The 13974-nt window shown below is 46.3% G+C and overlaps 1 protein-coding gene across 6 annotated transcripts in view; it reads right to left on the bottom strand.

Moving 5' to 3' along the window:
- The window catches only part of LOC133350367 (adhesion G protein-coupled receptor B1-like), a 196710-nt gene that overhangs the window by 105829 nt on the left and 76907 nt on the right, over positions 1 to 13974 (bottom strand). For all 6 annotated transcript variants that reach the window (XM_061564674.1, XM_061564679.1, XM_061564677.1 and 3 more), the window contains exons 5-6: positions 4380 to 4562; positions 2497 to 2661 (exon numbers count right to left, since the gene is read on the bottom strand). In XM_061564674.1, the coding sequence (XP_061420658.1) occupies positions 2497 to 2661; positions 4380 to 4562 (348 nt within the window). The remainder of the gene's footprint in view (positions 1 to 2496; positions 2662 to 4379; positions 4563 to 13974) is intronic.

Genomic DNA, 13974 nt, shown 5'->3' with positions numbered 1-13974 from the left:
TTTTGAACAATATTTATATATACCAAAACTTTTAGATTGTATTCTCCTTTGTTTATCCGATAACATTAACGTAGCTGTGTGAGTGCAGCTACATGCAGATGCACAGATGCCTGCAAGTTGATAAAACACAAAAAATATACTATATTAAATAAACAAACAGTGCAATAGGTGAAGACGCTGCCCTACAATTGTTGGCCCTCACCACTGGTGGCAAAAAAGGCCTTAACGAGAGGGGACTCTAGAGAGCCCCGATATAGGGTAATTGGCCTACTCTTCTATGCTGGCCAGAGGTTTTGGACTGTGATGATACCCATTTTTACGGCTTGGAAGACAGAGGCTGTGGGGGGGATTTGAGAAACTTGCCCCATTGTTTCAACTGCTGCCCCAGGAGATGGGATCAAACCCACGCGTCCGATTAGCACGGTTGGCTACGTATGGTGTGAAATAAGTTCAACATACATACACACACACACTCTGGATTGGAAGTCCAATGTGCTGATGGTTCCACCATGGCACGTGTACTCTATTCAGAAACATATATAATGTCATGACCCTTGAGTTAAATAGATAGTGATAGAAATGTATATTTGGTGGGGTAAAGTGTGGGTATTCCTACCTCTTCCAAGACTTCTGGCCAGTGGAAAAAAAAAACTATGGCAGAATACTCTCTAGCTGGGCTCTCGAGAGCTCCCTCTAACAATGGAGGCCTTGCCGGCAGTGGCGTCAGCCAGACATTGCAGGGCTGCAACTTCACCTCGACCACCTTTTATAGGCAATAACCACCTCCCCGGTTATGTAGGAGCGGTCTGGGTTTGATCCCGACCTTGTCAACGCCTGTATATTTGGAGTTTGCATGTTTTCTTTCCCCGTGGTCTCGTGGATTTGTATCCTCCGGTTTTCCCTCCACATTTAGAATCGATGTGCGTTTAGAGTATGTATGTTGAAATTTGTTAGCACTGTACGTAGCCAACCGTACTAATTGGAGGTGCAGGGAAACGACAACAAACCAAATGCAAAAACAATTTTTAAGAAATGAGTTTTCAATCGAGATGATAAAAAAAATTGCGCAGCTCCAGGGGCTTCCTAATCGAGATGGCCACAGAAGCGCATCCCAAAGTGTGCAATGCAGTGATCGTCATTGTTCGATGGCTGCTATAAATTTCCACGTGATAACCCACTTCGTTGAGCTATTGTTTGTGGTCAAGTTGCTTCTGAAAAAAAGGCTATATAGCTCAGTGGGCCTTACCAGGTAAAATAAAAATAGGTTAGCGACCCCACCACCAGACTCTCCAGATTATATCTTCCGCAGAAATGATGAGCAGTGCTTAACCGGATCCACACAATCCACCGAAGATGTGGATACGTAAATGCATAAGTGGAAAAATAAGACTCTCACTGTGTGCGTCTGCTGCTACAAACTCCAACCCATGGACCATGTGACTTCGCACTGCCCCAAATATACACGTGAATGGGTGCATCTGCAATTATCTACTCCCAGACAACGTGGTTGATTGGCTTAGTCACTTAGACCTGAATCTCTGACAGTTGCTTTTTATGGGCCATTCAAAATAAGAAGACCATAACTTAGGCAGACTGATTCATAACAAATATTTGGGTTAGGCCACATCATGTTCTGGCCTGTTTCATTATTAAGAACCTCCACCACCCGACACAGCCAAACAAATTGAATTGTCAAGCGTACAAGAGTTTAACGCACCAATTATTGTTTCAGCTTACCGGAAAGTTGAAGAACTATTCTCGCAACCAAACTTAGCCGTAAGACACAACGTTGATTTTGAAACTATGTCAAATGCGATCAGAACGAGATCCGGAAATTCAGAATTTAAATCTAGGATGTCAGAATAAACGTGTCACCTAACCCGGCTTCTTAAATAGGTGTCATTACATCTCAGGATTAACCAATCAAATTTAAATTAGATATTAACCATTTCCAATTAATTTTTACTAATAGAACTGTCAAATAACCCATGCTTCAAGTTTTCTGGCTGGCTGGGCTCTTCTAACTTCCAATTCGTGGCTGCTGCACACTGTTGCCATTGAATTTAGCTGGGTAACTGGTTAAAGGAGATTTTCCGTGTAACAAATGAATATTCAATTGAATTGAAACGGTGGAAGAGGTTTGGAGGACAAAGAATCGACAGCAACACCGAAGGGGTGAGAGAAACGGATACACAAGACCAACAAGGTTCACTTAAAATCGTTCTAACTTTCGATGTGTGCTCCTATTAAATACTCCCTTCGGCAGAATACTATTTACATCTGACAAAGAATATAAAATAACCTAAAAATACAAAGCATAATGGCATGTTATTCCTTTTAGTGCTCCAAGCACGGGAGGTTTGTGGGAAGAGCGCACGTAAGGCAATGACAACCGTCTCCTATTTTCAGTGGCGGAGAAATGGCTTCTGGACTAATCTGATTTTTATTTCATGGCGGACTCACGATGCAAAACGCTGAGACATGTGGGGTGCTCACCAGGGCAGAGGGCGATGTTGCAAACCTTGGTCTGGTTGTAGGGCCCCTCGCAGGAGCTCCCCCCGTGCTGGGGGACGGAGCAGTGGCGCATGCGAGTGCGCAGGCCCCGGCCACACGTGTAGGAGCAGAGGGACCACGGGGACCACTCCCCCCACACTCCGTGCACTGCCACACACGAAACCCACCCACGAGGACCACTCACACACATTCTGTGTACTGCGCTACACGCACACAGGGCCCACTCATACACATTCTGTGTACAGCCACACGCGCACACACAGGGGCCACTCACACACATGTCGTGTACTGCGATACACGCACACAGGAACCAGTCTCACATTCTGTGTACTGCGATACACACACACAGGGCCCACTCAGCCACACACTCCGTGAACTGACACACACACACAGGGCCCACTCACCCACACACCCCGTGAACTGATACACACACACAGGGCCCACTCACCCACACACTCCGTGAACTGACACACACACACAGAGACCACTCAGCCACACACTCCGTGAACTGACACACACACACAGGGCCCACTCACCCACACACTCCGTGAATTGACACACACACACAGAGACCACTCACCCACACACTCCGTGAACTGACACACACACACAGAGACCACTCACCCACACACTCAGTGAACTGACACACACACAGGGCCCACTCACCCACACACTCCGTGAACTGACACACACACACAGAGACCACTCACTCACACACTCCGTGAACTGACACACACACACAGGGCCCACTCACCCACACACCCCGTGAACTGACACACACACACAGGGCCCACTCACCCACACACTCCGTGAACTGTCACACACACACAGGACCCACTCACCCACACACTCCGTGAACTGACACACACACACAAAGACCACTCACCCACACACTCCGTGAACTGACACACACACAGGGCCCACTCACCCACACACCCCGTGAACTGACACACACACACAGGACCCACTCACCCACACACTCCGTGAACTGACACACACACACAGGGCCCACTCACCCACACACTCCCTGAACTGACACACACACAGGGCCCACTCACCCACTCACCCCGTGAACTGACACACACACACACACAGGACCCACTCACCCACACACTCCGTGAACTGACACACACACACAGGGCCCACTCACCCACACACTCCGTGAACTGCCATACTCAGGGTCAACCTCCATCAGCACATTTCACTGCAGACAAATAATCCGAATGCTATATGAATGGTAGTGCACTCAGACCCCAGAGATATCACTATCCGCCACAGCCATCAGTTATATTTGGAGCAAAGTAAGATTAAGTTGGGAATGATTCACGGGACTATATTTTAGTTAACAAAAACAGAACCACAATTACATGTTGAAAATATATGTATATTCACCTCCGACGGGAGAAATGTTTTTTCCACTGGTAATTATTCAGCTTAATTGACTTGTAAAACATTTTATTTGTTGGAAAATGCTAATTAAGTTTTACAATGAGCACTCACCATGTTATCATACCGAATCATTAATCTTTATTTAGATTGCAGGAGGGGGAATCCGATGAGCTATAAAGCTCTCTTAACACAGATGTCCAGTAGGGGCGGGTCAGCAACAAACAATAAAAAACAAACGATAGTGCAAAATAGACGAATGGTAAACAAATCACTAAATATAAATAAATACATTTGTGAAATAAGTACAAGTTGTCAAGATTGGGCAAAGGCAGCAAAAACAACAACAGTCCCAGACCGCACCAACATAGCGACACAGCAGTCGCTCAATAGAATGGGCACATTAAACCATTGAGCAATGAACGAGAACGCCGGCGATGATCACGGTCCGCGTGTCCCGCTGAGTGCGCGCGGCTCACCGGGACACACGGAGGAGCTGTCGCAGACGCGGATCTCGCGGAGCGGCCCGGAGCACGCGGCCGACTTGGACGATGCGAGGCAGACACGGGCTCGCACCTGGGAGCCCTCGCCGCACGACGAGGAGCACACGCTCCACTCGGACCACTCCTCTCCTGCGCCCGCGACACCTGCGCCCGCAACACCTGCGCCGAGACAAAGGCAACGACCCCCCCCCCCCCCCCCCCCGTGTAGGCTTAACAGACTGTCGGGGCGAGTGCTGTTAGCGAGTAGCACCTATGAAGGCCGGCACGGCACACGAGGTGGTTGGTGGCCAGCACCACGCCCGGCTGCCCTTGTCTTCCAAGTGGTCATGTTTAAACACCACACCAGGTACTCATTTGAGGCTGAGTCGACCTAGGGGAGCCCCATGACCGGTTCAGATTATTATCATCACTGGCGTTGGCCATGAGCGGAAATCGAACTCGAGGTAGCCGGGTTCGCTACAGCAGCGCTCCCCACCACTTGCACCACACGCAGCGCCATATGAGATTAATCACCTGATCCTGTGCAAGCTTGGGTATCTATATTGTATGTATTTATGCATGTTGAACTTCTTTCGCGCCGTACGTAGCCAACCGTGCTATAAGAAGCCACTAGAGCTATGCACTTTTAAATCGCCTACATTAAAAACGAACTTCTTTAGAACGGCCTTCTGTGTTTAGTTTGTCGTGCTTCCCCACTCCTCAGATTAGCACGGTTGGCTACGTACGGCGCGAAAGAAGTTCAACATACACACGTACATAGAGGACTCCCGTGCGTGCTTGAGGGCACGGACGTTCGCACGCCCTGACACGGAAACTTTGCCGAGTGTATCGCTCAAAAGGGATTCTTCTGCCGTGGCTTGCAACAGAGAGTTCGCTGGTTCGATCTCCTGGTGCGGCAGTCGAAATCACATCTTACGTAAATTATATCTTACATCCCCCCCCCCCACCACAGCTGTCCACTAGGCAATACTGTATACAATGGGCACACCATAGTTAGTTGATTAGCAGGACATGTGTGGTGGGGTAAAGTGTGAGTACTCCTACCACCGGCGTGGAAGAGTAGGCTAAATACCCTTTAGAGCTGCCTCTAGTGGAGGCCCTGCTGCCAGCAGTCGTGTGAGGAATACGTTTCAGGGCTGCACCTTCACCGACATCACTAACACCGTTTCTTTACCTCAAATACCAAGACCGTAGCCATGGAGTCAACATTGGGGGGCACCAAATCTTCCAGGGGGTCTGGGCCCCCCCCCCCAGAAAGAAAAAAAAATCTAAATTTGAAAACGAATTTCCCGCCTCAAATAAAAAACAATTCACTAACACATAGGATGGATTCATTGTATGTAATGGCAGAGATTATGGATTCATAAAGTACAACCATAACCACAATCATACAAACAGAAATCTATTTTATAGCAATATATTGGGGGGGACATTTTGAGCATATTTTAATATATTACGGCCTTGTTTGGGTGGATTTAAATAAAATAAAATAGTAATATTTTAGTCTTGTTTTTAACATCACATTTATGTTACTTGTTGTTTTTTTGTCTCCCTCGTTTGTATAGTTTTGTTCACTCCATTAGCCTCAAGGTAGGATTTATACAAACTCCATGCGATAATGCAGTTATCATGAACCTAAGTACCATAATAATCGATGCATCAACACCCCATTACGTCCCTATATAAGTAATACCCTGTTATAACCGCTCATACCTGTCAATAATAATCTATTATCCGCTTATGAAAGCTGAATTTTAAAAAAAACAACGTGCAAATAAGGATGGGTATACTTCAGAATTGATGAACGAATGAGAGCGTTGCAAAAACGTCAGACAGCTGAGCTCCGGTTTCTTTCCCGTATTAAACTCGAGCGAGCGTGCCAGGGGGGGGGGGGGGAGGGGGCCAAGATCGTCGCGTGACATTTCTAGACGCGTTGGGCACATGAGGGTCGGCCGGCACCAACGACGCTTGCTGCGGCTGAGGCGCCGCGTATCCCCTGGCAGCCATCGTCTTGACGACGATCATTGGGAAATATGGGACATATTATTTCTATTTGGTGTTTGGACATCTAAGCCCCTGTTTTATTGCAGGGAAGGGTACGATCTGTTCTGATTCGATCATCGGGCGGTTCGCTGCGGTCAAGGGGGCTGCGGCGGACGCACGCTCGCAATTTAAACTTAAACTATAAACCTAAACTATTTTTATTTAATGCAAGGGGCGGTGAGCTATACAATATAGCTGTTTTTCAGACGCGACCTGGCTATCACAAATTATAGCTCAACGAAGGGGCTCTTCGTGTGGAAATTCATAGCAGCAGCCAAATATTCTGAGTGCGTATTTATGAATGTGACTGGAAAAAAACGGAGGAGAAAAATCCACGGGGCGAGAGAAACGCAGACTCCAAATATACAGCAGGCGTCAGGGTCGGGATCGAACCCACGACCTCCTGTATACCGTGTGAGATAGTTAACATTTCGTCCGTGTGAGCTCCGTCCGCACGTCTTATTCAAGACGTGCGGACAGCATGGGATGAAAGGAATAAAATTGCAACGTAAAATACACGAAAAGTATTACGGTTTGTGCCTTCTACCAGGCTCTTGGTAAAGTATAAAAAAATCAACTAACATAAATACACGAAAAGCGTGCGGGGAATGTCAAGACAAAACCACCCATTACAGCAAACATTCCCTTGAAAGCCCGTCCGTGTTTTTTACATTTATTTTTAATTTACAAAACTATCGCGCAATTGGCGTCCATGTAGTCACGCCACAAAATAATGAAATGTAGAGCTGTCACCGCTAACAATGCACCACCACATGTCAGAGAATGGTCCCAGCAGAATTACTTCATCAGGCCTTTCTATCATGTGCTCTGCATGGCAATTAAACAGATTTTTTTCGTATTATATATTTTGTGAGAGCTGTAATAAGCACAGTTTAATCATAAGTGTATGCATGTATAACTTATTTCGCACGTACGTAGCCAACCGTGCTAATCGGAGGAGCGGGGAAGCATGACACACTAAACACAGAAAGCAGTTCTAAATAAGTTAGTTTTCACTTTAGAGAAATGAGTTTTCTATTTAGAGTCATTTCCTGGCTTCAAACCCAGGATCTCAGCAGTGCCGAGTCAGTGCTCCAGTGCGTAATCCGTCCTATGTGCCCCTCAAACCACCTCATTTATCATTTTCAATCATGAAATCTATTCTCCGTAGGGCCTTCATTAGGGCCTTGATTGGGACCGCTGATGGAGAGTCCAACAGCCGCGTGTGAGATCTCTATTTCAGCTCGTTACCTCGCCGCGCTTGGTGATGCGGCGCAGTTTGTATTCCTGGAAGAGTAAAAAAATTAAATCGTCTGGGCCCACATCTCGTGGTCAAGGAAGGTCGCTCACGTGAAGCCCCCCCCCTGCATGCCGCACTACTGCAACGGGATATGAGGGCGAGCGCTCAATTCGCTGCGGTCATTTATGATCGGTGTGAAAATGTATTCAATATTAATGAAGACTGCTCGCTCGCACGCACGCACGGGCAATATGGCTTGGAGGCGACTATGGCGGCCCGGAGCTCGATTCGACCCTCGGCTGGGTCTGCGCGAGCCGCGGATGCCGAGCGGATCGAGTCCTGGGGCACCCGGGCGTGAAAGGAGAGCAAACCCCTCGAGACCGTGGGCATCGCTCTCCCGTCTCTTCTCAGGGAGAGTGAGCCCTCGCCCAAATCCCTTCCTCGCTCGCATTATCATCAAAGCCCCGCTGTGAGCATAGAGATAAAAACAGGAGGCAGCCCCATGCAATTGCTTCTCCAGACCGCTGCTAGCAGACGGGCCCTTCACGAAAGTAGAACTCTGGAGAGCTTCCGTAGAGGGCATTTGGCCTACTCTTTCACACTGGCCAGACATCGAGAAGTGGAAGTACCCACACTTTACTCCACCACGCCGCGACCTGCCGATACACTGTGTTGTCTACGTTTATACTGCTGGGTAGACAAAAGGCGGGGAGGTGTTTAAGAAGCATTCCCAATGCTTCAACTGCCGCGCCAGGAGATTGAATCTCAGCAGGAATTGGTATTGCAGTATTGATATATTGTGTTCGCGGGCTGCCACTTTCCGCAGCGTCTGACGTGCTGCTAACGAACACACAGGGCGATACGGAGGGGGATACACGCCAGCCCCAATGTCATTTATCATCAGAGGAGTTCCCCGCCCCCCGCCACCATTCAATCGTGAGCTCACCAAAACGCACGCTTTATATTCCGCTCTGCCGGATTGCCGCCCGTATTTGTGTTTGTTTGGTGCCATTTGGCTTTCGCCAAGTAGCAACAACGGAGGAACTATGTCCAGCCGGTTAATTAAAAGAAACGACTTTGCCCAATGAGCACGCTTGCCGTTAAGAGGGGGGGGGGGGGAGAGTTATCCCTAAATCACTCGGCTAAGACCTCACTTTTCACCCGCACCAACCGTGACGGAAGGCAGCATTGATGCAGTTTCCATCGCAGCAGTTACGTAGGAAATGCAACAGCTGCGGACATCTTCTACTTCATTGTTCACGTGCAGATGGGTAGGCTACCAAAACAACAAGAAGAGGATTTATTTTTCGAATTCTGTAAAGAGCCTCAATGCACTGCGATGAATACGAGAGGGTAGTGGTCCATGATAAATAACTATCACGAAGCAGGCGTCTTTAAAGAGCCGCACGGGGCTCCTGATCCACAGGATGTCCACCCCTGTCCACGTGTGATCGCGCTGAACGCACGCTGCAGAGGGCGGATCAGGGCCCGGGAGTTTCACTGCATTCTGTTTACTCCGTTCTCACTCCGTCTCATGCGGCCGCTCCGGGGGGGGGGGGATCGCGAGGCCGAGCCGCGGAGTAGCCGGCTGAGCCCCCGTGAGGTCTGCGCGGGGCTGCTCTGTGAGACTCCTGCCACCGCCTGTCTCCCTTGCCCCGGGGGTGTTTCACATCAGTCAGTTCATTTCGTTCTTACTCCGTCTCGGTGGCTAGGAGATGTTAACTCTCGCTTTGTATGCAGGAGGTTGTGGTGTTCGATTCCGACCCTCACGGCCGTTGTATATTTGGAGTTTGCGGTGTCTCTCTCTGACCGTGGTCGCGTGGATTTTTCTTCGGGTCCTCCGGTGTTTTACCTCCACATTTAGAAGAATCAACATCACGCTTTTAGAGTATTTGGCTGTTGCTGTATATTTCCACGAGATAAGCCACACTTCGTTAAGCTATCATTTGTGATAGGCAGGTCACTTCTAAAAAAGAGCTCAGTGGGCCCTTCGTGGTCAATTGCAAAAGTTTAGTTTACATTTTAGTTTAGTCTCTTCCTGTGTTCTCTGTATTGAACGCACACAGTGGTAGACGTTCATAATTGCACGGTTAGAGCCACTCTTCCCACAAGTAACTATAACTCTTCTACCACACAAAAAAATAGCACACCAAAGGGCCCGCATATGTGATGACGTTGATTCAATAGTATCAAACAGCCTCTCTCCTGAAAATATAAAAACTCATCACCAACTAAATAAGACATTAGTAAAGTATTTCCTTCTATTCTATTTCCGATTCATATAGTGCCCCTTCCGGGAGACTGGCTAGAGTAGTCTCCCTGGCTCACCAAAATATGTTTTTGCATCCCATGTCCATAGAGCATCAGCGCCTAGTTTTAAAGTGCACTTTAACCATATTGTGATCGAAACGTCGTGGGGTTTTTTGCTTTTAATTTTGATTTTAGTTTTCTATCTACGTGACATTACCGAAAGAACCAAGAATATTAATTCCTGCAGTCACGAAAGTTTTAAGTAAAAATTTTCACTTTTACCATTTCATTGTTTTCAAAAATGAAAAATGACAACCATTCCGACCGTATTCCCATAATTATACGTCTAACAGATGTAATTCAGAAGACACCCACTTTTTTTGCAACGCTTCCAAGTTTTGTTCATTCTTCAAAACTACCGCAGACAACAGCTGCAGGTCTCGTGCAGCGATCCGGAAATACGACTCTCAATGGTGATCGAGCCGGTGTTCAAAAATAAAAAATAAACACAGCATGTGTGATAAAATGGATCCCTTCTTTCCTCTAGGCCATCTATAAGAGTCTGCAATAATCATCAAACCTCCACAAGCTGTCACCTCAATGGCAATATTAGGCATCCCGGGCAGTCATTACAGGCTGTCAGTCCTCCTTTGATCCCACTGAATGCCTTTCTCCCACACACTACGAGTGCCGTCTTCAATCCACTTGTCATTGTCTTTAATTAAAGGCATGCTCGTGCTCCGCTGATTAATGTGGATGTGTTTCATCATTTGTTAACTCTCATTCTTCTTGACTTAAAGCTTTCGTGACTGCAGAAATTAATATTATTGGGTCTTTCGGTAAAGTCACGTAGATAGGTTCAAAGAAAATATCTCATTCTACTGTCGTGGATTTTTTTTACCAATGAAACTGGTTACTCTCTACATCACATCGGCTTCACAAAAAGGGTGAATGTAAGGTAAAATCATGAACTTATGTGCATTTTCTCTTGACAGTGGAACATCCATATCACTGTATATGATATAATCTTCGTCCTGACCATTGGAAAGCAACTACACCATGATAATTCAGTGTTGCAGCTGAAAATGTTGTAAACGGATTTTAAATTGATGTTAAACATTGGAAGTACAGGGAGTTTCAAAATGTTTTACCCGGTTTGAAATCGCAATATCTCTGCAACCACGAACCGCCCATGAATTAAACTCTTACCACTTGAAAGGGTGGGGCATAGAGTTTCAAATGATTACCGCTAGATGCCTCTCCCAGCGCACAAACAGCCCCTAGCCTCAGTCATTCGCAAGATGGTGACCCTGCAACACAAGGGGCGTTTTTCGTTTTGCAGTTCAGCAAGACTTAATCCGTAATTGCGGTGCAGCGTGCGTTTCAACGGCGTTTTAGCATTTATCCGCCAATGTCAAAGAGCATTCGTTGTTGGTACTGACATTTTGAGGAAACAGGCTGTTTATGTAAGGGGAAGAGCACAGGGCGACCACGCACCTCAGAGGAAAACGTGAGAAGAATTCAAGAGATTGTTCTGCGTAGCCCGCGCAAGTCCACTCTTTGTGCCAGACGAGAACTTGCGATCCCTCATGACTGTCTGGCGTGTGTTAAGGCGACGTTTAATCATGAGGCCATACCAGTTGCAAATGGTACAGGCTCTTCTTGCAGGTGACAAAGGAAAGCGTGTAGAATTTTGTGATGCGATGTTACAGAACATGGAGGATGACAGCTTCTTACCGCGTTTGATTTTGAGTGATGAAGCAACGTTTCATCGAAGTGGTAAGTTAACCATCACAATGTGCGCATATGAGGATTAGAGAATCCACACGAAACTGTAGAGCATGAGCGTAATTCCCTGAAAGTGAACATGTTTTGTGCCGTTTCTCAAAGAAAGGTTTATGGCCCTTTTCAAGGGAAACACAATTACGGGGCAAGCGTATCTCGAAATGCTGCAGAAATGGCTCTTCCACAACTTGATGATACTGCCACATTGGCACCTGCAGGTTCGACGTTTTCTAAGTGACGCACTGCTTCAATGATGGATAGGTCGCACGAGACCCCAAGACTTGGCGCTACACTTTTGGCCCCCAAGATCCCCAGACATCACACCCTGCGACTTTTTCTTGTGGGGATACGTCAAAGACCGTAGTTTTTTGTGCCACCATTAGCGACTAATCGGGATGACCTCAAAACAGAATCACGACAGCGGTGACTTCGGTGGAAGAAGACACTTTGAGAGGCGTTTGGGACGAATTCAACTATCGTCTCGATGTTGTCCGTACAGCAGGTGGAGGGCACATAGAGCATTTATAAAATGGTTAGTAAAACTTTATCACTCATTAAACCGTTTGTAACTTTTTGTGTAATTGTAACATTATATATTTTAAGCTTTCGTGACTGCAAGGATTCATACTCTTAGTTTTTTCGGTAAAGTCACGTAGGAAAAAAAATTAAATTAAAATTATTAAAAATTAAATAATAATAAATTACGACGTTTCGGAGGCAACACAAGACTCCGTCATCAGATGGGACCGTCACAGCCAGATTTGCTGTATCAAGTGAGGCAGGGATTCCAAGATGCAAGCTCTTAAATACAAGTTAAGGGGGAGGAGAGTGGGGAGTTTATCAGAATGTGGTAGCCAATGAATGGAACAGATGTTATTAACCATGCAAAAAATATTTAACTACACATTTTTTGACCATCTTATCTGACAGGCACTATTTTACTTTACCGAGTGTTAACATCTCCAGCGTTTAACAGTACTCTCTTTATTGTCAGCCAACACTGGTTAAAACAACATGGGCATTTTCGTTCTCTTCTATCATGGGCACCAACAGGTGCTTGTGCACAGGAATGTCCACGTACACATGCACCTCGTGCTCTCTTTTAGCCCCCCCCCCCTCCCGATACGTTCCATTCATTGGCTACCACATTCTGATAAGCTCCCCCCCTCTCCTCCCCCTTAACTTGTATTTAAGAACTTGCATCTTGGAATCCCTGCCTCACTTGATGCAGCAAATATGGCTGTGACGGTCCCACGTGATGACGGAGACTTGTGTTGCCTCCGAAACGTCGTGATTCATTATTATTTTATTTGTATTAATTTTAATTTCATTTTTTTTTACCTACGTGACTTTACCGAAAAAACTAAGAGTATAATTGTAACATGTTTGCCATCGTGAAATATACTGCTTTGAAATTGGGTCCATCGTTTTAAAACACCCTGTACTTTAATTCGTTTCCCTTCATGGAAATAATTATCAGTACATTAGAATTAAGTATAACTCTTTATAAGTACCTCAAAAGGTACCACAACCACATTATCTATCATGGGGTACCGAATTAAAGGAATTTGTTTCTTTCCTGCCAAATTTTCCTTAAGATTAATATTTACACACGTTACAACCCATTTCAAACATGTGTAATAATGTCCCAGGAATCCACATAATAACCCTAAATGGCCACAAGAATAAACAATGTACAGCGGATGAGCATTTATTATTGCCGATTGCACATCTGCCATTTACGCACAAACTGAAGGCCCAAGGCAGCGCGTCATATCACACCGGCTGTTAAACGCATAATTAATACTGCCTGCAAGCTATCACTTGAACTTCAAATTTTATCCAGTGGAGAAAGAAAATAAATACATATGCACAACTAAGCAGTTGGCGGTGCAAACTATTTGAAACGAAACTGTCCCCCACAGGTGCCGCTGATTCCTCTTCAATGGCAGCAGCAAAGCTGCAAGTGGTGGCCATGGGGAGGCCGGAGGAACTGAGACCACGTTATCAGGCCCTACTTGGACTCAATGGCTTCCTACCATAGTGCGACCCATGTGGCGTTGCGTTGCTCCAGCTGGGCCATTTGATACCTTTTCAGACTTCTGCACCTCGAGCGTGGCTAGTTTGGCTACTATTGGAGCTGGAGTTTGGTGAAGTTTGATTTGCCATACACCCGCGTTTTTTTCAATGAAAAATACCTGTTTGACTTTTTTATTCTTCATTAAACACTATTCACGGAATCAAGCGGAATCA

The sequence above is a fragment of the Lethenteron reissneri genome, chromosome 33, assembly GCF_015708825.2.
Source record: "Lethenteron reissneri isolate LAM-NWPU_2019-01 chromosome 33, ASM1570882v1, whole genome shotgun sequence".
Taxonomy (NCBI): domain Eukaryota; kingdom Metazoa; phylum Chordata; class Hyperoartia; order Petromyzontiformes; family Petromyzontidae; genus Lethenteron; species Lethenteron reissneri.
This window is presented reverse-complemented; position numbering and strand designations above follow the sequence as displayed.